The following is a 27750-nucleotide window of genomic DNA, read 5'->3' as shown; positions in this document are numbered from 1 at the left end:
CATTCTCATATATGAGGTTTTTATTCATTTTAAATACAATATGATACAAATTTTAGAAAAAAAAAGAGTGCAAAACGCTCACAGTGAAAAATATGAAATGATCTTTTGCAGTCCATGGAAGGCAGACTTCACTTTTGAGCTTTCTTGGCTCCCCCTTTAGCCCCTCCTTTGCCTCCTTTCTCTCCTTTATCCCCCTTGTCTCCCTTCTCTCCAGATTTCTTCCCTTTCCCCTCACCACCTTCTTTCTTGGATGTTTCCTTTTCACCTTTTTCACCCTTCTTCTTTGTTGATGCTTCCTTTTCATCTCCTTTCCCCTCTTTGGCACCCTTGCCCTCTTTCTTGCCCTCCTTGGACTTCTTTTCTCCTTTATCGGCGTCCACTTTCCCGGAGACTGTTGTCACCTCCTCCTTTTCTTCGGCTTTTGCAGCTGTGGGAAAAACAAAGCAACAAAAAGGTTAACAGCTTTGTGGCGGCATCAGGTATCATCAGGGTCCTGCCTGTAATGCTAATTGGAAAGGAGACTTGAATCCAACTGAATGCAGGGCTAAGTGGGCTGCTTTTAATGAAGGCACATCTGTTTCTTTCTCTTCTAATAAGCATGGTCTGTTTATTCTTTTAATGACACAGTTTTAAGGGCATTCTGGGTGAGAAATGGAGAACAAAAGTTTACAGTCAGCTTTGCATGTGTTGAGTTTACTCAGGAGGTGACACCCTGAGGATGCACACAGCTGACAGACGTGGTGGTGACCTTAAAGTTATGAAATCGTTGTCGGGGGAAGGTAGCATATGAATTTTTACAATAGAATATCAATTCTGGGCTTAAAGGCATAATTTGACATTTTTCAGATGTATCTTTACTCACTTACTTATTCAGTGTTAGATAAGAAGATTTCATGGTAAATAATTATGAAGCAAATACCAGAGGTTAGTTAGCTTAGCTTAGTTTAGCATGAAGACTGATAAAACATCTAACTAAGCTCTGTCCAGAGGTAACACAATCTCATCAGCACCTCTAAAGCTCACTTATGACCATGTTCATGTATCTGATTTGTTTAATTTGTACAAAAGCCTTAAGTTGAAAAAAAAATTTAAAAATGGTTTCAGGAACTAAAACTCCAAAGTGACAACTAAACTACAGGAAGTTACCAGCCCGGGATCCAAATCTGCTCATGTTTTATTTGTTCTGATTCACCTAGCCTCCCTCCAGCTCAGCCATTTCCACTTGACAACTTTGCTATCTGGGATGGGGTCGGATCTGATATGATGACCGACAGAGGAGCGTCACTGGTCCAGATTTGAAGTCACTCATCACACGTTTCACTGCTGTTTCCAATTTGGGTGTGACAATGCTCTGATTGTTTGTCCAATTGTGTCCGGAGGCATTTTAGTTTACACTCCTTGGACATTGAAAAGGATTTGAGAGGGACCTGACTAATATGCATTTGCGGATTAATCTGGCGATGCTGAGCTGGGAAATTACTGCTGCAGGCCGAGAAATAGTGCAACAAATAACCTCATGGAACATGGAACGCACGTTGATAAGTGCGCTTTTCAGATGCATGTCAGTGTTTGTTTTGTTTTTTTAGTAGGTATGTTCGACGGACAAATATGAGATATGGTCTCTATGATATTGACAATTTCTCTTTAGCAAACCTGCAAGCCTGACTGATAATGCTGAGAAGTATACATGCTCAGATAATCTTAAAACAGGTTGGTATGTGAAGAAGTAAATGTTTAAAAGCTGCTAACCTTTACAGAAGATGTAAAGTTGACCTTGCAGCATTTCTCTTTTACAAATCAAGTATGCCTCATTTAATTGTTTGAGTTTGTTGTTGGAACATTCGAGCCCACAGCGTTTTCTTTCAGAAATCTGATTTGACAGACAGCTTTTCCACATGAAGGATGCACCCTAAATTAAAGCTGTCACTAAGCCAACGGGGTCAAACAGACCCCCCAACACTGTAACAACATCAGGTGATAGTTAACAAATTATACCTATAGATCAGCAAGAAGCACTGGTGTGATTTTACACTTTCCAGATTCCAGTTGGGACCAAACAAAGCTTTATTGATTTTTTTCCCCTGCATTTTTCTCAGTAGCAAATGCTGCACAGTCACTGGACACACAAACAATGGCCAAGAAACCAAATGACAAACACACACTAAATGTTAAAAGCTGCTGGAAGGGGGCAGAGTGAAGCTGAATTTATTTTAGTCCTGTGCTGGGAGAATCCAGCTGACTTAAAATAATCAACCAACCATCAATCGTTTTTTTTCCCACTGGTATTCTCTTCAAACCTGTTTTCTGTTTCCTTCATTTTCTTCTTGTTTCTTTATTTTCCCGTCTGATTTGACAAAACCTGGGCAGATGACGCATCAGCGCAGTGGTTTCAAGCTTTGGTTGGTTATGGCTAAACGAGGAGCTGTAATTAAATGCCAGATTTTGAAACCCAGATGTGTCTCAGATTTAGACATTCTTCACATTTTGGTCAGGCTTGGAGCGTCGGTGCCTTTTTGCACTTGTTGTTTACACGCTGTTTATGGTAGTGGAATAATTAAAGGTTAACATTGCCTTCGACAAAAGGCCTTGACTTTAACACCACCAATAAATGTCAAAGGTTCGGCTTTTTGATGTAACTCGAGGGCATTTTTTCGCTTTGTGGCATTTAAAAGAAAAAATTCCAGATCAGTCTGACTGGGGCGAAAAAATCAAAACTGTAAATTTGATCTTTTAGTTACACTCTCCATGACTGCCATCACAAATAAAGCCTCCTGAGGAACAGAGCGGGATTTGTAACCAGACCAAATTCCTTTTCGCAAGTCCGTCACTCACCGGTCGACGTGCAGTGAACCATAAATGACCTCTTCCTCGCTGCCCTCTAGGAGCCATAGTGGACAGATGTGTGAGAAATGTGTTTGAACAACAGCTGAAACTGTCTGCTATCAATTAGAACTTTGTCATTCTCCAAGGAGGGACTGATACTCTGCTCCCTCTTGAGTCCCTGTTCCTCAGTCAGCATGAGTGCTTGTAAGGAGACAGAGATAGAAGGATGGCAGCAGCCTTTGATCCCTTCTTCTCTTCCTCTCTGTGTGTGCTGGCAACAGATATTGGCTGTGAAACTGAAGAGGCTTACTGTTTTCTTCTCTCGTATTGACTGTCCCAGATGCTTTTAACAGCTTGGTAAGCACGTGTCAATGGTGCAGAGAAACTATTAATGGTGAATCTCACATGTGTGAATGGTGCGAAGACTTGTATCTTGTAAAACGACCTTGTTCCTTACGTTTATACTTTTTACAAAACAAGTGCTTTTTCTTATTTTAATCTCTGAAAGGCTGTTTTTTTTTGTAAACACATAAGCGCCTGTTATGTGTGAAAAAGGTATTCATACACACATCCGAAGAAAAGAGTGGCTATTTCTTGATCCTCATTTGTAACATTAAATTATCTGCTGTTGCTTGGCATAAAAAGAAATCTTACAAATAGATTGCTGGTGAACGATTAAAGGGTAATTTCACATTTTACATGATACATTAAAGTGTGTTTACAGGTCTCGGGGAGTAGGCTACGACTGCATATGTGAAAAAAGTAGTATAAAACTTTTTGTGGTTCCAGATGAAGCTGTTTGTAATCTAATAAATTGCCTCCAGTGATGTCACTCAGTGGCAACAGCCAACAAGGCTGCCAAACAGCTGACTGCAGTCCGAGTCACACCAGTGGATATTTTTTAGGACACTTGGGAATATTTTCACCTGTTTTTGTGGCATCAAAAGCAGGTGTTTTTTAAGGAGATCTGTACACATTTCCTGCGGTTTTTGTGGCGACCAAAAAGGATATTTTTCAGGGGGAGTCAGACCATCTTCATCAGTGATCATGCCGACCAAAAAAGGTATTTTGAGGCAAACTACAATGTTTTCCTAACCCTAACCAAGTGGAGTTCGTGCCTAAACCTAAGCACAACTGCTTGTGACAAGAGAGAAATATAAATTCTACTTTAACAGATGTAAAGTTGCAACATAGGGAAAAATTCAGTTTTTTGTTATCTGTCGTTTTGCAGAAACATTTATCCTGCCGATTGGGTTTTTTTTTTTTCACATAAGCAGTAGAAATCCCCCAAGAATCACACTTTGTTGTGTAAAACTAGTGGAGTTACCCTTTGGGTTTTTTTCTTAACATTCAAAGACACTGGTATCACTCCATTTTCTCTGTATGTGGTCATTAGCTTGTTGAATATTATTGCGTTTTTCAACTCAGTGTACCCAAGCATGACTGGAGAAAAGCAGCAAATTACATATCTGCTTGTACATTTATGTTGCGCTCCTCCAGAAGCAAAAGTATGATTTGGTTTCAGTTGATATTTGAGAGCAGCTACCCTCACTCTTTGTAATGGCTGCAGTCAGTGAACATCCCCTTCAGCCCCTCTCCCAGCCACACGGTTGAGTAGTTATGTAGTCAGGGAAGAGCATTTACTCCAGTGCGCATGAGATCAACTCTCTGTGATGACACTGGAGATTGAGGAGATATGGATGCTCTCAGCACAGTCGGTTTACCATGTGATCTTATTTGACACAGTTATCATGCAAGAAAAACTTATTGACAGCTCAGTGATTTTTCTCCCATAATTAATTACACGATAACCAATGGCTGTATCTGTGCACATGACAGCGTAACATATCTTGGAGAGGAACAGGAGAAGACAGATGTCAGTCCCTGTATTTGTCATATTTGTTAACCTGAAAAAGCCGCGGCCAAGCAGCTGTAAGATGGCTAAGATACACACAAGGGAACACACCAAAATCCTGAGAGAAAGAGGAGTAGAAGAAGAACATTCAATCACAGATGAGACCAGTGTTTGGCATCAGTGATCATATTTAATTTATGCTGGCAGGAGATAGGTTGAATGATTTGCTTTATTCATAGCAAACAGACACCGAGCACACACATGCTGCATGCATTAGCATTTTCGCTGCTTACAGTCATAGCAATTTGGAAACATTATGAACATTATGCAACATTATAAAAGCCTTTGTCATGCAGATCTGCACGAAGCACAATACATGCATCTATATTAAAAAGATCTAGACCTTCAGAAAGAAGAGAGCCTCTCAAAAATACAAAAGTATGAACTACAAAAGTCCAGCTGCCCTAAAGAAATCACATTTGCAGAAGCAATACACAGTAAAAGTTTCATTTCGTTGCTGCTGTGTCACAAGTGTAATACCAAGCACGATGTGGAAAATACAGATTGGACTCATGTTGTATTATCTGGCTGAAAATTTCAGAAGTGATGCAGGAAACATTTGAATGAGAGGTGTTTTTCTCTTAAATTCTTCTTGCAGCGATACAGTAGCATTTAAGGAATTCCTAAAGGGCAACACTGCAGGATTCAGTGAACATTAATGGTGGCTTCAGTGAACATTTAGCATGGCTACTGATGTATAGAGAAGTTAAAAGTCACTCAGCCAATAAGAAAGAATAGGAAAGGTCTGAAAGAAGAAAGGTCATCCAGTCTCTGACAAAGTGAGGGAGCTGGGTTGCTCCTCGCTGACCCTAACTACTGAGAGCTGACTTTGACTTTGCACCTGCTCAGAGACTGTCTGTACTGCAGAAGCATCTGGGGTAGCTGGAAGAAAAGAGAGAAGAGAAGAGAAGAGAAGAGAAGAGAAGAGAAGAGAAGAGAAGAGAAGAGAAGAGAAGAGAAGAGAAGAGGACATTTATTTTAACAGAGCAGAAGAATTGAAACAAGTGCAGCAGACATTGGGAAATTATAAAAAGAGACAGTCAAATTTAAGAAATTAAAGCTGCCCTAGAAAAGAGGTTATGTAAAAAGACAGCTGTCCTCCTAGACTTAATCATAAAGTGGGACTACAACAGAGAAGAATCTTGTCAGAGTCTTGGAGATTTCAGCTTTAAAACAGAGCATTAAAAGAGAAAGTGGCTCATCCACCAACAATCAACAAGCAGAGCCCCTCCAAGAGAGCAACACAGTCAACAGCAGACACTGGTGTACGTCAGCGTGTTTGAATATAGTAGTATTAATATCGGAAAGAGGTACTCACATCCTGGGATCTCAGTCAGCTCGTTCAGAGGCGGCACCGTCTCTAATGTGTTGGCGTATTTCTTGGCGGCCTGTCTCTGTGCGTGCCGTGCCTCGATTTCCTTTTTGGTTCTCGGGATTCGACATTTGAATATACAACACAGAGTGATAACTGCATGAGGAAGAGAAACAACAGGTACAAGATGAATTTAATTTAATCCATCTTTTACATGATTAGGATGGATCTGGATGTTTTCAGGTGTCACTTCTGCCTGTTTGCGGCGCTCACAGTATTGGGAAATGGCATTGACAAAATTGGGCTTGACAACCCAGGAACATCACTGTGGACAGTATTTGTTGGAGCCTCTTTCTACCCCCCCAAAAAACAGCCACAGCGAGGTCAGTGGGTCATCCAGAATAATGAAGATGTTACTACAAATTGAATCAAGAAAAATATTTGCCATTTAGTCTACACCAACGTTAAAGCCTTTAGGGTAAAAAGCAGAGTGTGCGCTCCTCTTTCCTCATTAAACTGTGGCTGCTGTTACACGGCTGACTCACTTCTGGAAACACCTCTTAATCCCAACAAACTATAAGTGTCATTACCACTAATTACACTGCACTTGATAATCTCACTGTGGATACGTAATTGCATGCACAATCCTCTTTGGCCTGCAGCTAATCCCAAAGATAGCTGCCTATTTGAAGAATTACATGTGAAGGTGACAACAACGTGACTTAATGAGATGTACCAACCAACTGCTAAAGCAAACATCGCAAAGATGCCGATGACCTGCCATAACCGCAGCCCCCAGAAAACAACGGTCTCTGAAGTGACGGGGTCCGGCTTCTTGGGGGGATCTGTGGGTAAAAGCTGTGGAAAGAGGAGACAGCGTTGATTTTTATTTTCACACCACAAATAAACCTCCACATACTGGTAAGGAGAGAATATCTGAATGCTGACATAATATATGAATGAAGGATCTGTGTGCGGCGGACAACATTTTGGTATTGTCATCTCAAAACCCATTTACCTTTTAGCTTTTCTTTAAAATTCTGTTCATAGAGATTACAGGAAATGTAGCCTCATGTCTCAAGTAGCTAATCGCACTGTAAACAATTAGTGGCACATGAAAGAAGAATTCTTGGCCCAGATATCCGTTATCCGTTATCCAGACATCCTTGTTATACCCAAACCCTGTTACCCTGAAACACTGACCATGACTCCTAGAGGGTAAATCACTGTCAGAGGATAGCCAATGGGTTCTGAGTTTGTTATTTATCTCATTACATAAATGAACTGACAGTTCCTTGAAGAGAAAACCACGGAGCTGACTTGAAGGAAAAGTGATGTTTTTCTTCAAGGTGTTGGCAGAATGTTAAAAAACAAAAGGCCCTGGTGTTAGCATTTCTCAAGCCACTGCCAGGAAAACAAAAACCCACACGACCTGCGGGTTTCTCTGGCTCCGTCTCCACCTCAATCTCCCCTTTCTCAACCCAAACAAGTTCTGAGGCTTGGGGTGGTTTTCAGGCTGCATTTTGTCTAAGCTTTCATGATGGTCTTAGTTGTTGTAAAAGTGTAGAAGTTTTGTCAGAAGCGTCCAAAACAAACACATTTCACATTTCAAAACCCCTCTCTCTCTCTGCAGCCGGGGAATGGGGAGCAATCAATAAGAAAAAATGTATTTTTGTATCAGATCAATGTCATGGATCACTACTTTGCCAGCGTGGTATCAGTTCCCTGATCAAATCAGCATGAGGATTTCTCGCTGTCCACAGTATATCGATCACTTGATTGAATAATACAAGGTTGTCTTTTAGATGCTCTATACTTAGATGGATCTGAAAATGGATACTTATGAGCTTTGTTTACTGACAACATCATTATGTGCTGAAATAGAAACGAGCTTTAAGAAAAAGTTGAGACAGTGATATAAGGACTGACGCTCTACAGAGGAAGAAAAAAATGGAATGAGTTTGCTTTAAAAAAAACTATGATCAAAGAATAAGTAGTTGTTAAAATAAGCTTTGAATTATTTGGATGAGAGCTCCTCTTCTTCCAGCATCTCTGTTTTGTCCTTCTGTGCTGTGTGAGACTCTCAACATCAGGGAGAATGAACCTATTATTTGTGCTGTTTCTCTGACCTGATTGACTTCCACAAGCTACAGTGCCAGAATGTGACAATACAAGCCGTCATCAGGGCCTCTACTGTTTGACTGTCGAGGAGGGCACAAGGGGAGCTGCTGAACTTGAACAAAGAATCTGCACTGAAAACGGGTCTGAATAAGTTTTACGCTCGTGTTTGTGCAACTCCCACAGAAGGATTATCCTTGATGGGGATATATAGCGCTGCTCTTAAATAATAACCATTTTTTGCCCCAAGTGCGATTATGTAGTGCTAAGTCCTTTCCTCTTGAGGGGAATTCCACATAGCAGGATTAGTGGGCATAAGCCTCAAGTTTTCTTTTGGTGGAACAAACAACACAAACTCCGAAGCGTTATGACCTCAAGTTGCCCCGTGTTAGTTATTGTGTTGCCAAACTGATTACATGTTTTTGTTTGCTGCAGGTCGGTTGGTTGTTTGGTTGGTTGGTTTGCTCGTTACAAATTGACATGTTTGGATACGTGTAAGTGTTTTGATTAGTTATTCTAAATGGAATCCTTTAGGGACTAATCAATGAAGATTAGAAGAACTAAATGGAGGATTAACATCTGAAAATAGAAAACTCTGCAGTGGGATGCAGGATTGGTTATTTCACATGAAATAGCAAAGGACCAACTACTAATGACTTAAAAAAGGATATCCTGTGCAAATGTGTGTTTGGAACCAAGTTTTTCAAATTTTTACTCTTATTATTTACTAACGCAAAACGTTAGAAATAGCCACCTGTCTAATTCATACTCCAAACAAATAGGGGCACTATATCATCAGAGTAACTGCTAACTGCTGCGGTTAGATCTAGCCACAGCCCTATTAGCTGAGCTGCTCAGAGCACCAGGGTGGTGTTGGTGTTCTCTGCAACGCAATGCATCGATATCACCATTATGTCACATCATTATGTCTTCATATCCAGTCGATCATTTTTTTATGTTTTAAACTAAAATTCTTACATATTGTGTCTTTAAGGAACTTCTGCCACCAGCTCGAGCTTCACTTCTTCCTCTTTTTAAAAGTTGTGGGTGTGTCATCATAGTAGCCAGAGGGAGACTGTTTCTAGAAGTTTCTTGTACTTTCTCTGACCTTCTATAATAATCTCTAGTGTCCTCATAGAACGGCATAATGTCTTACCATTTTATATATTTGCAAGACCCTTTTAATTAGCCTCCCTTCTAACTTCTGTTCTGAGTACCTTATTTCCCTCTGAGGACAGCTTGTTTATTCAGTTATGGAAAGACACTCACCAAATAAATATTTGTTTGTATTGTGAATTTCTTTTCCAAAGCTACATAGTGCATCTTTAACAAAATCTAATATCCATTGCCTCTGTATAACTGTATTTATCTATGGGATTACTCATAATCCATTTGTTTCTGTAGTTTGTTGCTCACATGCCTAAAATATACAACCATAACTAATCCAACATACTAATAAAAAGATATGTTTTGTCAGTGATTGTAATGTGGTATGTGTTTCTACGGGGTGTACTGTATACAGAGTCAGTGAATTGCCTATTTTTCAGAAGCAGAATTGTTTTTTTTAAGAAAACTCAACACATTTCAGCTGCTGTTTTGTAGTCAGAACATTCTAGTGGTCACATCCTCTGCAATGTTACCCTCCTGTCTTCAGCCCCAAGCACAAAAACAACCTGTCGTACCACAACTCGTCATATTCACCCTCCTGTTTGCTTCCATTTAAACATGTGCTTGGCTGTTCCTGTAAGACCATATAATATATCAGGTTTCAACATTATGTTCACTCGCTCCTCATCAAGCAACAACTCTGGCAAACCAAACAGTAAATAACATGAAGCCTTTCAACAGCAGAACACCTGCACCCATCACACTGAACACCCACAGGATAATCCCGAGAGAGACCTGTGGAGGATACGGTGATGCATCAGACTCTTACCTCAGGGTCCGGGATCTGGGAGAACACGGAGGACAGGCACTGAGACAGCAGCACTGCTCCCCAGCCCCGCAGCAGGAGCTGAGGTGGACATACAGGCTGATCCCCAACCATTCTCTCCCCTTCTTTCTCCCTGCAGCCACCCTGCCCCCTCTCTCCCTCTCTTCCTCTGCCTCTTCCTCTCTTCTTCTTTCTCTCTGTCTGCCCGCCTGCCTGCACTGGCGCCGTTTACAGGACAGGACCACAATGGCCCTGGGTGATTAATTGTTACTATGATGCTGACGGCTTCCTTCCATCCACATTTGTTTGCTGCTGTGCTCCTCTTTGTCTTTTCCCTTCTCCTACAACACTGCAGGAACCCAAAGACACACCGGCGGTCACCACTGCAGGCGGCTGAAAACTGCTCCACTACAATGGAGGGAGCCAGCCCTGCCGTTAGGGTACATTAATTAATTAATAGAACTGGTGTGGTTTACAGCCAGCTCATCCTGCTGGGGACAGGCAGCTAACACAGTATGTGGGGGGATGGGCAGCACAGTTCACCATGAGGTTGGCCAGCGCAGGACAGTGAAGCAAAAGGCTGTGAGCGTCATCGTGTTTACTGCCTCAGAACCTGGAGGGTAAAAATCGTCACAGCCTCGTCCCTTCAGTGTGACAAAATGTTAGGAGCCGTAGTGCCGTGGAACCAAACCTTTTCAACATGCCAAAGGAAAGAGCAGGAAATTCTGCTTCTTTCTATGATATTTCCAGTGATGATAAAAGTATCTTTTTAGTGCAAGGGGCCCACCACAATGGAAGTAACTGAAAGTCGAAGTGCTTCTTCCATGACTCATGCGTAAACACAAGGAAACTAAACAAAACTTCAAAACATGAATTCTATCTAAGTCTTCCGAAATGCTGAGTTGGATGAATGTACTGTACCGAGTTGAATCAAACCATTAAAATAAGATTCTCAAGAAACATGATCAGCGTGTGAGATGATTTCCCAGCATGCATTGTTTTTGCAATTTGAAATTCTTTGAAACAGATGTATAATAAAAGAAAATGTGTTGTGTGTCTTTAATATGTTTTGAGATGAGTCACCATTGTTTCTGTGGAAAAATTGAATTCAGCCTCACGGAGGCTTTTTAGCCATTTCACACGCTCACTTCCTGTCAATATTATTACAAAGCTGGTCCCATACTGAAGTAGCAGCTGTAGCTTTACTTCATGTGAGAAGAGGAACTGATTCTTCAAACTGAAAAATTATAAAAGGAAATAAAACGTGTATTAATTTATCAGTGTGACTGAACAGTTGTTCATTTAACTTAATATCTCAATGCTACTGAGCCTGTTTTCTCATGAACACTTAACCTATCAATTGTTTTTTTAAAAAAGGGAACTTAAAAGAAGACAGCTAATCATTCAACCTGCGATAAGTTAATTTAAATATTTAAAGGTGCAATATGTAAGAATTGGCAACCTGTTGAATTTATACTCCAAACAAATGGGGGTGCAGCATATCAAAAGAGTAACCGCTAACTGCTGCGGAGTCGCCATTAGCTAGTTAGCCCTGTTAGCCATGCAGCTAGTCTGGCTACTGGAGGAGTCTTGATGGTTATACTACTAGCACAGCAAGAGGTTTTCAGGCCAGGAGATAGCTATTTAGCATGCTAACGTCATTAGATATCTTTGCAACACAGATGTCTTCGACATAATGTCAACACTGCTATTTTTTCACATTCTGTTGATAATTTAAAACATTTATTTGAATACTTTAAACAAAAATGTGCACATCCTGCACCTGTAAGGCAGCAGCTGAACTTACATTTATCCCAATGCAGCATTTTCTGTGATCCTATTTCATGTTTTGCTCAAGAAATCTTAATGTGTACACCACCCAGGTCATCAGCCTGCAGATACAGTACTGCAAGAAATGGAAATATCACACATAAAATTTTCTTCACAGCTTGGGGCAGAAGAAACAAGCTGTAATCATAACACTGACACATTGTGCTAACTGGTTTGAGGTTGCAATCAGCTGCTCATTTACACATCCAGCATATATTGAGCGATTTTAGCATCTAAATATTTAAATACTAACCCACATGTTCAGCAACACATAAAAGGAATACTTTGAAATCTGGTCTCTGTCAGAGATTTCAGTGAGAATATTAATGCCAATGTCATACCTTCCCGTTTAATATAAGGCTACAGCCAGCTGCTGGTTAGCTTAACTAAGAGTGGAAACCAGGGGAGACAGCTGGCCTGGCTCTGTCAAAAATGTGTCTACCAACACCTCTGAAGCTCACTAATTAGCACAATATATCTTTTTTTTGTTTTAAAAAAAAGTGTAAAAAGAACATATTGTGAGCGGTTGTGTGCCAGCCTGGTCCTCCGCTCCGAGCAGTTACTTCCTGGAGCTCAGGGTCAAGAAACAGTCACATATAACCCTGGAAAAGGGTTAAGTTTATTCTTTACATGTCAGCTTTTGCACGGATAAATTGAACAACACATAATAAATTATATAGATTTTGTAACCTTTGGCTAGTTTTGATTCAAAGCTAAGCTAACCACCTCCTGTCATATATCTAATGGACAGACATGAGAGTATCAGTGACATTAGTATCAATCTTCTTATCTAACTCTCAGTGAGAAAGTGGATAAACCTACATTATTTTCCAAAATGTCATATTATTCCTTTATCATTAGGATTAAAGAGTTTTTAAGGGTTGTACTCAGATGCGCACACGCTTTGTTACTGTTAACCTCTAGTTGTGTCCAATATCTGTCTTTTTCTGTGGGCCTATTATTTTCATTTGTACAGAACATATTGTCAGCATGTCTCTTCTGGTCATTTACCTAATCCCATGTCATCAGTTGCTATTGTGCATGTAATATCCCATTTTTACACCTAGTGCGATAACTGCCTGATATTATACTTACTTAGATTGTGCAAAGCTTTCAGTTAAATGACTGTAAATGAGACTGATGGATGCACCCTGCAGAGAGATGCTTTTCACATGGACTCTAGCATCATCCTCACGTCTCACGACAAGTAAAAGACCCTTTGATGAGGAATGCCATTAGTCCAAGTGGACTCTTTGTCATTATAGTCCCATTTGCCCAATCTTTTCTTGTTTCTGTGCAAGTCTTTGAATAACAGTGACGAAAGAGCTTTTTTCCAAGATCGTCTTACTAGCAAAATACACTATGACTCACCCATTAATTACCAGCGTCACTAGACATTATGTGTATTGATCAAGGAGCATACACCTGCAGTTTGTCGCATACTTGAATCTGACTTCTCTGGTGAAGACTGATAGGAAATGTTCCTACCAGCCTGCAGCCCCGTCCTGAGGGTTTTCAGTGATAATGAGAACCCTTGTCCTTCATCTCAGTCAAACATAGGTCCCAGTGATTGGCTTTTGTTAGAGGTATGGACGCAATCAGCATTTTAATGCCATACGTCATGTCAAGTCTGACTGGTGGCTTACAAAAGAGCCTGCTGTTTCGTCTGGTATGCTCACACAAATCTTCAGGTTTTAAAGTTTTGTATTTTTGTCATAGTATGCCATATGTAAGAATTTTAGTCGAAAACATAAAAAAATAACTATAATTACTAACAGAATGTGGAGAATTAACAGTTTTGAAGTGTGTGTATGATATATCAAAATTGATGATTCAAGTTACTGTATGTATATTTTTTGAGCGAACAGATTTGGTCACATTTTCAGATGACCTATAATAAAATCATTACTGAACCAAACTTCCAGTCTAAAGCGCTTGTGCCAGCGGTGTAAACCAAGACTCCACCAGTGCTCCCAGCTCCAGTTCGGATCGCTAGATGCACAGCTAACCAAGCTAACTAGCTAACAGCAGCTACAGTTAGCAGCAGTTAACAGCTACTGTGTTTTTTATGCTGCTCACTGTTTGTTTTTAACTTAGATACAACAACTGGCCAATTCTTACATATTGCACCTTTACCAATACAAAAAGATGATGATAATATGCTGTAGCTCAGTGGGTAGAGCAGCAGGCTGGCGACCAGAAGGTTCGAAATCCCGGCTCCCCTGGGCGGAACCGAGCTACAGGCCGAAGTATCCTTGAGCAAGATACTGAACCCCGACATTGCTCCTGGCGTGCAGTTGGCACCCTGTGGGGCAGCCTCTGACGCCAGAAGGGCCCTGCGATGAGCCCCATTAGTATACTGGGATAGGCTCAAGCAACCCGCAACCCCCTCTGAATGGGGGGATATAGCGGCAACATCTCCCGCGACCCACATCAGGATAAGCGGCAAAAGATAATGAGATGAGATGTGAAGCCCTTGTCAGCGACATTCAAAAACATCCACCATAGGAAGGATTGCAAAATGTCTTCCACTTTTTGTAAAAGGTTGTATTTCAACCATTGGTGGTTCTATGACACTGTGTATTCTTGTCTCATAAATGTTTCTTATTTGTGGATATCTCTAATGTTGCAGTAGCTTGCTGGTAATTCCACTAAAATCATATTTTTGTCTTGATTCAAGTAGTTAAACTACTTCTTTCTTTCTTTTTGTGCTGTTAACTTCTGAAACTAAAAACAATTTGGGGCCATTTGCTTCTCTACTGTAATTGAACCCCCTGTGACCAGTATTAAATTGAGACTGTTTCAGTTAAAAGCTCCCTGTAGTAAGTTTTAGAAAATATATGACACTGATTAACCTCCTAACCCTCTTAAGCCTTTACAAAAGGGTGTCGTCACACCCTGATTGGTTAGCAGCCCCAAGCTGCTCTCACTCAGTAATTAGGAGCCAGTGTTCCAACCAGGTGATAAAAAAAGATGACGCATGTCCTACACAATGGGACTGCTACAAAAGGTTCAGAGAAGTTTCCATTTCAGAAGTTATCTGGCTAACTAAGTCATCCTGCTTGGTGCAGGTGTCTGACTGATGGGCACTGTCTACAAAAGCAAAACAACGAAACCATAAGTTGTGCACTTTCCCATAAATAGTGTTTATTTTATTTTTAATTTTTTAAATGATCAATGAACAAATGGGCACTTTTTATAATAAACTCAATTTTTCGTATAAAATTGTGTTATTAATTCACATCACATGTATTTGTCAACTGGAATCTTTTCACAAAGTAGTTTGAACTCCTTTTTCTTATCTAACCAAACTGGATTTATCCCTTTAGAGTACCTTTGCTGTGGTTCAGCGTCTTCAAGTATGAGTAACTGGATAGCTTACAAAGCTCTGCTTTCAAAGTAGCTTCCGCACACCAAGAAAAATATTGCTTCTACCAGAAACTCTGTGTCTGTGTGGATGTCACTCACAAGAAATGACAAACATAACAATAAACGTCTAGCGATGTCTCTGAAACCTTATTTAGTTTAATGATGACCATAAACGTTCTATTTGATAGATGCACTCGTGCTTCACATTCGGTAGAAAAATGCACTCTAATTCTAAAATAAACTAAATAAAATTACCTCTCTTGGCGTTCTTACTACAATTTTGAGCTGTTAAAACATGTTGTATCTTCAAGCCCCAAACACTGAAGGTCAAATGTTGTCAGTCTGAAACACAGGGAGTCGAAAGGCCTTGTCCAGTGGGAAAAGTTCTGCAACATTTTTGTCCTATTGCTGTCTGCTCAGTTAGATTGTGTGTGATTGAAGAAACACGCTTGGAGCCATCAATGCCTGATGTGAGGCAGTAGAGGACAATTGAGGTGGCAGAGTTTCCACTTACGGCCCCGAAATATGTTTTTTTTTTCTTCCAAAATTATAGTACAAATAGTAATCATAGTGTCAGGAACTGGTTACATAAGAACTAAAGACAGAAACAGCCTGTTCATGATGCAGCAGCTGACAAATAAACAAAACATATATACATTTTTTAAAATGCGTGGTATTCCTTTGTGTGGAAAGCTTTTAAACATCCTAAAATATCAGAGCAACTTTTGATTTCTTTACTGATAATATTTGATTGCATACCAACTTTACACAGTGTGCCACATGAAGAGCTACAGTATGAAACTCTGCACACACAATGAGGACCAATTAAGTATTAATCAGCAGATCTTACTGTGTTGTCAAAACAAAGCTTCACATATTTATATTCATAAGGCATTCACAGACAGTATTGCACTGAACAAAAAGCAGCCTCCTGGGGTGTTGAGGTGGCTCAGCTGGGGTGTCACCCCCCTTTGTCTCTCCCAATTATTTCTGTCTCCTTCTGCTGTCAACCAACAGATAAAGGTAGACTACAAAGATCAGCAGCCTGTGATCAGCGGCGCTCACACATCTCCAGTAGGCAGCAGATCTCAGCAGCAGTGATCAGATGCGTGAGGAAAATGCCCATGCCATTGTGTCAGCACGTGTTGAGGGACTTTTTTAACTACTTTGCTCACTTGTGGATTTACCCTGAGTAAACCCTAACGCTAAGGATATCTGCATCAGTGATGATGGACACACATGACACAGCCAGTGATTCAAACATCCAGCTCTGGCACATTATCTTCTCATTTTGGCTATAAATAACTACTGTAAAAATGTACTTATGTCTTTCTTCTTTGACAGTAGTTGTTTTGGAGGCATGTTAAAATACACATGTGTCAGTAAAGTACTGAATTAAAACAAAGCAGCCTTGTTTTGATTTGCCAGGACCGTTATCAGATGTAAGGTGTTTCCTGAAGAAACAGACTATTTCTAGCAATTCAATTTTCGGTGGAAACATTTTTCCAGATGAGATTTTTAGATGAGAACAAGCCTCGAGTCAAGAGTGACTGCTGGGTTAGTACAGCGATGGGGAGAGAAAAGCAGCCTTCAGTTGCAGAGCAGGCACTGACAGCGAGGAGCTACACTTTGTCAAAGCAGGCTTCTAAGCCATGCTGTCACCATGTCAGCGTCAGTTTGCTCTGCCTTCGCACATTAAAAGTGCCTCAGTGGCAAAAATGCATCTGATATATTCTTCGCTAATGTCACCACTGAGATATATGCCTGTATTTTGCTGTCACAAGAGTTTTTTTTTCTGCTTGTCTAGACAAAACAGTCTCTACAAGAGCCTAACTTCTGTATCCTTATTGCATTTATATTTATTCACTTTATTTCCAGAAGTAGATCACTTTTCTTTACACTCTACTGATTAATTTATAACTAGATCATTATAATGACAGTTGAAATAGATTGCCTTGAATTGGCACCGCACAGCCTCGCTGCGTACTTCTGATTAAGCATACTATATGTTTAATTGGCATCTTTGGCTGTAGACCGCAGGAAGATAACAAATCACAGACTGTCAGAAAAACACATCAAAAGTGGTTGACGTGCAGTACATGACTAACCACACTGCCATCTAGTGATGCAATCTGTATTTAAACTCACTCAAATAAAAAATACAAAAACTAGAAAGGCACTCAGAAGAGTGCATACCTCCACCAAGGCACAGACATGTAATGTTAAAGAAAGTGAGGCGAAATCCTTGGATCTGTCTCTTTATCCAGATCGGCACCAAAAGTTAATGGTGTCTATTCTGAGCCATTGTGACCCACCATCCATCCAAGTTTCATGGAAATCCGTTGAGGAGTTTTTGTGTAATCCTGCTGACAAACCAACCGACAAACACGGACACAGGTGAAAACAAAAAGAGAGGCAATAATGTCGACATGGTCCCTCCCTGCACCAGGTTTTGTCTTTTGGTGAAATGCAAGCAATGCAAAAATTTGGAAAGAGTGTGAAATGAGTGTGAGTGTGAAATAAGAGTGGCACAGCTCAGACTGAAGAGCAGACAAACTGCTGACAGAACTTGTCTCGTCAACACGTCACTATGAATTGTGTGTGATGGCAGTGAACACCTCCATACTGGATTTTTTTATCTAAATGTCAGCAACAATATCAGTCATCCTACAGACTTTGGTCAACATTTCACTGTTTCTCAATACAGATAACAGCTCATTACTTTATTTCTACTTACTGTAAATGAGCATATTAGGACTCCGCTGTTTATTTTCTTTCCATTACATGTAAATGAGAGGCGCTCGGAGATGAATGGACTCATACAGGCACAAACCGTTTTCTGGCCTGAGTAAAGTTCACAGATCCCTCATATACTGATGGCTAACTTTAACCTCTGCGTTCACAGCTCCACTATTTACTTTAGTTTCTGGATGCAGTCAATGGTCTGCAGGAAGCATTGGTCCAGAACGAGGGAATACCTCTGAGGAGAAGGATGGAGAAAGGAGTCATTCAAACCTGGAATGACAAATAGGTGAGGCTGTTTACGTACGCTGTGTTTACATAAGTTTGTGTTTGGTTTGGTGGGTTATTGGGCATTTTGGAATAAATCTACACCTTTCTGCGTAATACAGCTACATAAAACAATATTAAAATTGTTTGGTGAAGTGTAATTTATTTGAAAGTGATGACACTCTTTAATTAGCCGAGTCAACAAGAGTAGTCAAATTAATCTATGACAACATTGGTTTTTCCCTGAAATAAAACAGTAAAATGAGCATTTGGCAGCAATGAGCTTTATTTAAAATCTAAAAGCTGCTAACATTGGCCCTCCTCCTATCAGCCACCACATGTTCAGAATAACAGCTTTAGATTACACGTTGAGGAAATTATTCCAAACACAGACTTCCTTTTTAGATGAAGTTGTGTTACGGAAGATTTAAAAAAACAACCAAACAAAAATTTATTAAGTTAAACATTTTCCCTGGAATCAGATGCAGTTAGGGACCATGACAAGTATTTGCTCCATCAACACCCTTTCTGACGCACATTGCTACATTTGATACATGTTTGGCAGTCCTGCGGTGCATCATAAAGCCGATGGTATCTCATCTGTTCCTCCGGTGACACATCTCACTCTGCTACATTAAAGGGTGCCTCACCTTCTATCCAGGAGGTATTCAACACAAGCTGTTTTTTGTTACCCTGAGCATAAAGGCTTTCTTCATCTCGTCCAAACTCTGATATTTTTGTCTTGTGGCACTTTCTCGCTCAGTCCAATGGGGACCTGCCAATCTCCCACAGGGTCCTGGAAGAAATAGTGCGGTATTTGAAGCAGCACACTAACTCAGCCATGGTTTTAAATTAAGCGTGATGTGGAGGAGGAGGTGGGGAGAGAGGTTTTTTTTTTTTTTGCTGAAATCCTTTTGGCTACATCGGAAGAAAATAACTCGGATGTTAGTATGAATGTAGGGGCCACTCCCACCATATCCAGACAACCCTTGGATTAAGGAGCTAAGATCACATACTGTACATACATATGTGTGACACACTCTGGGGACCGTATGGAGGACTACAGTGGGAGCTTGTGCAGCTTGAGTCCGCATTAATTTTCAACCACTATTCCCACACAGCTGGTTTCAAGTCAGAAATGATTAGCAGCAATCTTTAAAAGGAATATTGAAGTTTTGGGGAACTTAACTGGGGTGTTTAGTATTTGGATTGGCCTGTCACACATTTATGTATAAGCATGCGGAGCCAAAAAGACCTTTAGGAGGGTCATGGCCATTAAGGCAAACAACATGTTTAAAATATTTGGCTCCTTTTTAATTGATTAAATTGGATGTTAAAGCTTTACATTCAGGTCCTTGCCAACAGGTTTTAAGGTCCTCATAAGATGCTTATTAACATCCATGGAATAAAAAGCATCCTTAGAAACACATTTTTTATGAATAATACTAATAAAAGCAACCATAGTAGTAGTAATTATAATAATAATAATAATAAAAATAATAATAATAAACTTATTTGTATTGTACTCCAAAACATGGTTACGAAGAGCTTTATAGGTCAAAATAAGAACAATGTACTGTTCTTATTTTATAGTCAATAGTCAATATAAAAACAAGAAAACATAAAATGGTGCAAACAATGAATATAAAAATAACACAATAAATAAAAACGATAAAACCGAGTATATGATAAAACCATGTAAAATAAAAGTAAAACGAATGAGATAGAAACCAGACGAACAACAGATTTACTCTTAAAAAACAGCCATCTTATTCTTATCCTAGCTCTAATGGAAAAAGCTCAGATTCTTTTCGTAGTGAGGCAGGCTCAAGATTGCTCTACCTTGGTGATTTGCATGTCAAAGCAAAGCTCAGGGTCAAAGATCACATTAGAGGAGAGGTCGCACAGATTATCCCTCAGGTCATAGGTCAGACTTGGGGGACCAAATAATACTTCTCCAATACTCACATTTTCTGACATCCAGCATTCAACGTCTGAGAGGCAAGACATCATATGAGAGAGGGTGTCTATGTTGCTACCAGTCAGCGTATAAGCATACTTATAATGTGGTGTAATGTGCCTTTACTGCCATATAATTATAAGCCCTCATGAAGATTCTAAATGCATTACAGCAATAATTATAACTGTGTATATAATGCAATATAAACATTAGTGACCACTTGTAGTAATTTATAATCACATTATAATGCCTGCTAGTGATTATAATGTATTACAACTATGAGAATGTTTAATACATTATGATCTTTGCAAAATAATGAGTGACCACAAATGAAGGACTGATACTTGACCTCATTATAAAATTCTCAATAATTTATGATTATTGTTATAACGCATTCTGAATTCTGAACTTAATTATGTTTTTATTTAGGCATTTAATTACACAATTATTTATGTATTTATATATTAATCTATGTACTCAATTTGGCCCCTTAGAACCCCCCATACATTATGAGTATGTTGCATTGCATTATAGACACTGGCGTAATAAAGAGTTATGATTATTGTTATAAAGGGCTTATAAGTATGACTGTAGAGTGAACATATTTATAATGCGTTAAAATGCACCTATAGCAGACTGCGTTATAATGCATTATAGACATGGGCTTCATAAAGGGTGCTACCACATACCACCTAGCAGTTAACTATGCACTTATATTTACAGTTAAATATGGGTTTTGCAGCTACTGGACCTAAAGCGAGATCAGTAACAATTTTTAAAGTTAATAAATAATTTATTATGCACTTAGTAGTTGGTTTACAAAAAACTTTGTACTCTCTATACCTGCAATGCACTTACTGTTGCCAGCAGACGTAAAGGCATACATAGATTTAATAAAATGTGACAGTGACATTTATAAAACAGCACGCACACAAGAAAGGAAACCATGGGGAGACATCCTATCAGCGTCAAACATTTCTACAATCAGTAAGAACACTTGTCTGGTGCCATCAGGGTTAAGTTGAGAGCTCTGGTCTTCAAGGTCCCTCAAACCGAGGTAACCAAACACAGAAAGGAACCATCCACAAGCCGTCTTTAAGGGTTTGAACGAGGAAAAAGACGGAGATCCGTATGCTGTTTGTGTGGCAGAAGGGGAGAGTCTGTTTCCTGCAGGCTGCTGTTTGTCACATGTGTCAGGAGAAGGTAGGGCTCAGCTGGACGTGAGGTTGAGCAGGGACCAGCCAGTTCCCCTGGTTAGTGTCTTGTCTGGGCTTCCACAAACCCTGCAGGAAAAACATGCTTGGCTTGTCTCATCATGTCACTGCAGAGCCGCAGGTCATGGTGGAGAGTGCTCTTTAGCGATGCCCTCAGCGCCTCAGTTTCCCTCCAGCTGAGTGACCAGCAAGAAGAAGACGTACAAGGGCAACATGAACATCTCTGTGCAGCCCAAACATGAGGGTTTGAATGAGCACCGTCCACAGGCAGTGTGTCCATTACTATGCATTCATTGTTTTCAGAACCAGTTCAAGACAGCATTCTCACAGTTAGAAATTACATTATAACAAATGCCGGTCAAGCTGTACAGTCTGTTCAGCTCCTGTTGCTCGAAATTCGTGCCAGCCTGGTGCTGAGGGCCGCCGCTCCAGAGGCACAGAGTGATAGCCACAAGCGAGACTGACAAGGGAGAAATTGATGAGTCGAGCATTGAAATAAATTGAAAATCTGCTTGACATTGTTGCATCATGCTGGCATCATGTTCTACCCTTTCTGCTTTTACAGTCCTTACTTTCAATCTAATTTTGTCCTCTCCAGCTGCTGCTCAAAGACCACCATCCCGTGGCGCTCCTCCTGGTCCTTCTGTTCTGCCTCCAAAACCCTCTGCTTCAGATCTTTCTCTCTAGAAGATTCAAGCGAGATCTTTTGTAGTTACACATAGTTAAAAAAAACTGCATTCCTCTTGATGACGACTGTACAGATGGACTTGAAATTGATAAGTTCTAGTAAAGAAAAAGTGGAAAAATAAAGATGCTTTGCATTGATCTTTGCTACATATAATGCTTAGCTAAGAAATTTAACAAAACAGCAAAATACTCTTAATACAGAGTTTAGCCTAAAGGTTGTCTGTAAAACTCATAGTTTCAAAATCGACACGAACCTGCAAACAAACCTTCAGCACATGGATACAACCACCTCTGGGACTAGGATGCATGCTGTTATGCTTTTGTTGAGACTTCTATAAGCAGGTAACATTACTGACATTTAATTATATTAGTCTTCATCACTATATTATTTCTTTAAAGGGTAACTCCACCAATTTATACATTAAAGTGCGTTTACAGGGCTTGGGGAGCACTACTGCATATGTGAAAAAATTAGTATAAAGCCTTTATTTCATTTCATACATGTGCTGTTGCTTTGCATAATCAAGCCCTTTTTTAAAAATAAGAAACCTTACAAATAGATTTCTTGTGAACAATTAAAGGATAATTTCACATTTTACATGAAACATTAAAGTGTGTTTGCCTGTCTTGGGGAATACTACTGCATATGTAGAAAAAGTAGTATGACAATTCTTTTGGCTCCATAGGAAGCTGTATGTAATCTGATAAACTGCCTCCAGTGATGTCACTCAGCGGCTTAGTTGCATTGTGGGTAATGTAGGCATCAGGTTTTGAAAAGCAAGTCGAATGTGTGGAATAATAATGGTAATATATCTGGTTCTGTTGAGTGGATTTTGATCCTTTGTTTTTAAACTGTCCACAATGAGTTCAACACTGCTTTTAAAAACCTGGCACTTACATTAACCACATTGCAACTTAGCCACTTAATGACACAACTGGAGTCCATTTATTCGATTACATGCAGCTTTAGCCACAAAAGGCTTTAAGCTTTGTTTTTCACGTAGGCAGTAGTACTTCTCAAGACCTGTGAATAAATTTAATGTAGCTCCTCCAAATTATGCTACATATTTCTTTTTTTGACAGTCATTTTTCGGATTTATTGCTGAAACACATACTGCCCATGGCAGAAAAAACTATCATCATCATTGGAGAAGAAAGCAGGTGTTTTGGACTAAGAGCAGTGGACTTTGAGACCGTCACGGCCCCCAGCGTTTTTCGACCATTCAACCTGACCGTTTGGACCGACCAAGGGAATAAGAGCCACACTAATCAAGCTTGGGTTAAGGCCGCTCCTTGCTAATGTCTGGTCATGGATAAAGGAAACAGACAAAATGGGACCCAGGCTGGCGAAACAACATGAAATCAGAGACTGTTGTTGGCTGGACGAGGAGAGGTGGACTAACATGGATGCTTGGTGCTCACACACAGTCAAAGCTGATGTAGAGTGTTACTCAGATGTCAAACTTTTGATATGAAGATGCCGACCTCATTATCATCACCATCTTATTGCTGCTGCTTACATTCACCCTGACGCAGATTAAAAAGATGCACTATGTATTTATGTATATTTCTATATAAATAACTGTATACTGTATATGTTTTGTAATTTGTGTAGCATGAAGGAGTTTACACAATCTAATTTTCGTTATTCTGTGTTGTGAAAAGACGAATAAATGACCTTGTACCCGGTATTAGCATAATGAGTCTTAATGACTTAATGAAAAACGTACACGTACATTGTTCCATTATCATTTATCATGATTGCCACTGGCACACATACCTTGGAGATGTTATTCTCTTGTTACTGTCTCCCTCTTCAGGGGGAGATCCTGAACTGCAAATTGTTATCTTTGAGTTGGACTGTTTTTCCTCGTCCTCTTCCTGCAACATTTGTATGCATACATTTAAGCATTAAATGTGAAAGACCAAGCCTGAGAATAAAAGTTTGAAGGATATATAACTTTTCAAGTGACCTTTCCTCAGCTTTCTATTTGTTTACCTTGACAGAGAGCTGCTTGATTCTCTTCTCCTGTTCTTTGATCTTGGTCTTAAGCTTCTGGATGAGAGTGTTTTGCTCTGAAGCCTCACTCCTCGGCAGCTGTGTCTGGCTCTGCTGGGTCTCCTTGCTTTCTGCGTTCTGCTGTTGGCTGACCTGTTTCAGCACCTCCTGCATGCGGGTCTGCTGCTTCTGACAGAAGAAGAAGGGGCAATTATTGCTTAGAACAATGTCACAGGTGATCATTCTTTCTGAATATACACTGAGCATATAAATAACACTAGATATTTTCTTATCTAATGACTTACCAGCAGAGCATCCACAAGCTCATCATCATGCTTCCCCTTCTCCAGAAGGGTGGAGATTTGGCCTTTTAGAATTTTTATTTCAGACGACAAAGATTTGTTCCTGGCTTTAGAGGCTTCCAGCTTTTTCTTCACATCCTCGTGGTCTTTCAGGAGGGTCTCATAATCCACTGAGATCCTCTGTAAAGGTGTAGAAGGAGAGCAGGGCCATTGCACATTTAAAGATTCGCATTTCAAACGAATTACAATTATTGTACAGCACACACACCTCAAATGCCTCCTTCCTCTCCTTCTCGATGGTGCGAATGTAGCTGAGGTTCCTTTCTTGAGGAGGGGTTTTCTGAAGGACCCCCATGTCCAGAAACTCTTCCTCTACACTCAGGACACTTGGCTGTCTTCGCTGATTCACCTGGTTCAGCTGCTGCTCAAGGTCTCGCAACTGGTTCACAATGACTAGTTTAGTTATTATTTGTTTATTTGTTGATGATTTCTAAAAGAGACATCTCTGTTTATTAAAATGTATTGTTTTGGCACTTTGAGCACCACACACTGAGTGCCATCAAGTTTGATTATATTCTATATAGGGCGGATGTCTCTGCAGCTGATATCTCCAAACTAAACAGCACTACAAGTAAGAGGAAAAATACATGTTTTTTGTTTCGGGGTGAACTGCCCCTTCAAGTAGAATGTAATTTTTTTTTGCTTACCCTTGTCTGAAGAGCCAGTATTTGCTGAGAGCGGCCTCTAAAGCTTCCTGGGCAGCCTAGCACTTGCTGAAGGTTGACCCCCTCTCCAACCTCGCTGATTAAAACCTACAACAGCAGTAGCGGATCATATTTTGGAAAGTAAAAGTCATAGATAATAATTCAATTGAATATTTGATATTGTTTTTGGGCAGTTAGACTTAAGGCAGGAAAAAGAAAGCCACTACCTTATGAGCTACTTTCAACTCCTGTTTGGCAGATTGAACCTGGTTGCGATACTCAGTCACTTTCAGCTGGGCAGCAGCTAATTTTTCCTGTAGTGATTTCACCACTGGATTGTCCTGCTTATGTGAACAAAGGACATATGATTCAGATGGAGTTGCTATTTCTAAAGTTAGGAGGGGAAAAATATTCTCCTTATGGTGAAATACCTCACAGTCTTCAGACGAAACCTTATTCTGTGACTTTGTATCTGGCCTTTGTCCAGGTGGAGAGTGCACTAAAGCAGCCTGCAGCTTTAGAAAGGAGCGTAACATCACAATTACTAATTGATTTATTCCCTCTGTAATACATCACATCATATTTAGTTTAAAACAAATGTAAACAGTTGTATTTATCCAACAGATCAAATGGCAGGATACACCTAATGCAAAACTTTGTTACCTGTTTCTCAAGCTCTTTGATTCTGTTGCTGTTTTGCTTGGATTTAATCTTTTCTTGCTCAATTTCAGCAGTTAGCTCTCTATTCTTCTTAGACAGCTCAACAATCTTGGTGGCCGCTATATCCCCTGCCAGGCCCGATGTGCCTAAACAGATGAGTGGATGAGTCATGAGGAAGCTGTGATGTGTCTGGATCATCACTGGATTAAGATAAGTAGAAGTTACCTGCTAAAGCCAAACGTTCTTCTTCTCTTTTCTTCGTCAGGTGTTTAATCTCAAAGTTCTTTTCGCTCAGAAGTTTGAAGAGCCGACCATTTTCATCCTTAAGCTCCCTCAGCTGGTCCAGTAAATTCTCATTCTGTCGGCTAAGCAGTCTATAGGGAGGCAATTAAAATGAACACTGAATACATGATAGAAGTTACATACAAGATAAGAACCTGGTTGTTCATATCAATTTGTGTACATACAAAGTTGGTGATATTTCCAACTTCAGCTTTTTTAAGTCTCACCTGTCTTTGGGATTATCTGCCTGAATACCTTGCTTAGATAGATCCAAATCATCTTGGGTAGCGCTGACATTTAGTTTATCTGCTTCTTTCTCCTTCTTCCTATCCAGTTTTCTTTTCTCCTGCTGTTTTTGTAGTGCTTGGAACTGAAGCCGCAAATCATTCAGTTCATCATCGTGCTCCATGATCTATGATGGAGAAAGTAATCAATTTATATAGGCAAGAAATTACAGCGAAAATTACATTTTTAAAAAATGATAAGGGAATTATGTCATGATAATATCCTGCATACTTAGATACGCATTTCCCTGGATTTGAAGGCAGCAGTTCAATTCAGTACTAACTAAGGGAACAATAAGAGACACAAAAATGGGAGTAGTTTCCGAGGAGCGAGTAAGGACTGAATCACAAACTACTTAATAAGGAACAACTCATGGAGAAACCATGACCACTGATTGGGACAAACCGGTAATGACTAATTACTGAATAATTACTGAATCATTAGTTACTGTTTTTGTGTAGTTCAAATAAACTGAGACATCATATTGAGTAGTTAACCATTAGACTCAGTAAATTTTAATTACTTATTCATTAATTCTTAACTATTCTTAACAGTAACAAATGATTCAGTACTAAGTAATTACTCAGTCATTGCTAGTTTGTGCCAATCAGTGAGTGAGTGATAGTCAATCAGGAACAACTCATGAAGAAAGTGGTCAGTGTGTCGATTCACAGATATTCATGAAGTACTCCTTACCTAATGATTCATTAATGCAGTATCTCCCGGTCTGTTCTTCAGTAACTCATCATTGTCTACTATATAGCCCTCAAATCCTAGTTACCGATTTATACTTGCTCCTCAGTAACTACTCACATTTTTTGTATACCTTACTTGTTTGATCAAAGCTTCATAAAATGACATTTTTCTAGAAGACCCAGGAATAAACGCCCTACATGTGTGTTTTCCCTGAACGCAGCAGCAAAACAAGTCATTCTGGTAATAGCTCCTCGACGTGGAATTTGAGTGTCCCACTTTTGGTTCATGGTGTTGTTAATAATGTCTCCACTGGTTGCCCAAAAAGACTTAAATTTACTGCCCCAGTCTTATTAGCAAAACAAATGCGTTTGGTAGATAACGTGTCCAGCAGTTACCGAGATAACATTGATGTTTATGACAGTTTGAGTGGCTGTGAAAACGTTTAATCATATTCTTCTTGCTCCTTATTAGGATTATACACGTTATGGTTGTATAATAAGAAAATAGCTCACCTTTCATTCATCCAAATATCGCTCTTGACACAATTTGGAGGCTGTTTTCCCACTGAATTAAAGCTGTTTCGTGTGAAGAAGCTTCCTGACTGATTGCAACGCTACTGTAACCATAGCAACGGCACTCTCGAGATTGGGAC

At 39.9% G+C, this 27750-nt stretch overlaps 2 protein-coding genes across 4 annotated transcripts; both read right to left on the bottom strand.

Moving 5' to 3' along the window:
• Window positions 1–81: 81 nt before the first annotated feature.
• tmie (transmembrane inner ear) lies at window positions 82–10502 on the bottom strand. The gene is made up of 4 exons (XM_084370006.1): window positions 10105–10502; window positions 6791–6908; window positions 6057–6206; window positions 82–427 (listed from the first exon to the last, which is right to left on the bottom strand). Exons 1-4 carry the CDS (start codon window positions 10213–10215, stop codon window positions 129–131), a joined length of 678 nt encoding a protein of 225 aa, XP_084226132.1. The 5' UTR covers window positions 10216–10502; the 3' UTR covers window positions 82–128.
• Window positions 10503–21142: 10640 nt separating this feature from the next.
• ccdc13 (coiled-coil domain containing 13) lies at window positions 21143–27706 on the bottom strand. 3 transcript variants are annotated; one of them, XM_084369940.1, is made up of 13 exons: window positions 27611–27706; window positions 26345–26529; window positions 26061–26209; window positions 25839–25981; window positions 25607–25690; window positions 25403–25519; window positions 25179–25283; window positions 24740–24910; window positions 24475–24651; window positions 24170–24358; window positions 23951–24051; window positions 22056–22166; window positions 21143–21943 (listed from the first exon to the last, which is right to left on the bottom strand). In XM_084369940.1, the coding sequence occupies exons 2-12, from the start codon at window positions 26524–26526 to the stop codon at window positions 22058–22060; spliced, it is 1527 nt and encodes a 508-aa protein (XP_084226066.1). In that variant the 5' UTR covers window positions 26527–26529; window positions 27611–27706; the 3' UTR covers window positions 21143–21943; window positions 22056–22057. The 3 variants fall into 3 exon arrangements, with proteins under 3 accessions (XP_084226066.1, XP_084226068.1, XP_084226067.1); XM_084369942.1 differs by having other exon boundaries at window positions 24170–24355; XM_084369941.1 differs by having other exon boundaries at window positions 25403–25516.
• Between the last annotated feature and the right edge of the window lie 44 nt (window positions 27707–27750).

Source organism: Pagrus pagrus (genome assembly GCF_965226575.1).
Source record: "Pagrus pagrus genome assembly, chromosome: 12".
NCBI classification, from domain to species: Eukaryota; Metazoa; Chordata; class Actinopteri; order Spariformes; family Sparidae; genus Pagrus; species Pagrus pagrus.
The sequence above is the reverse complement of the archived record's forward strand: the minus strand, read 5'-3'. Positions and strand labels throughout refer to the sequence as shown.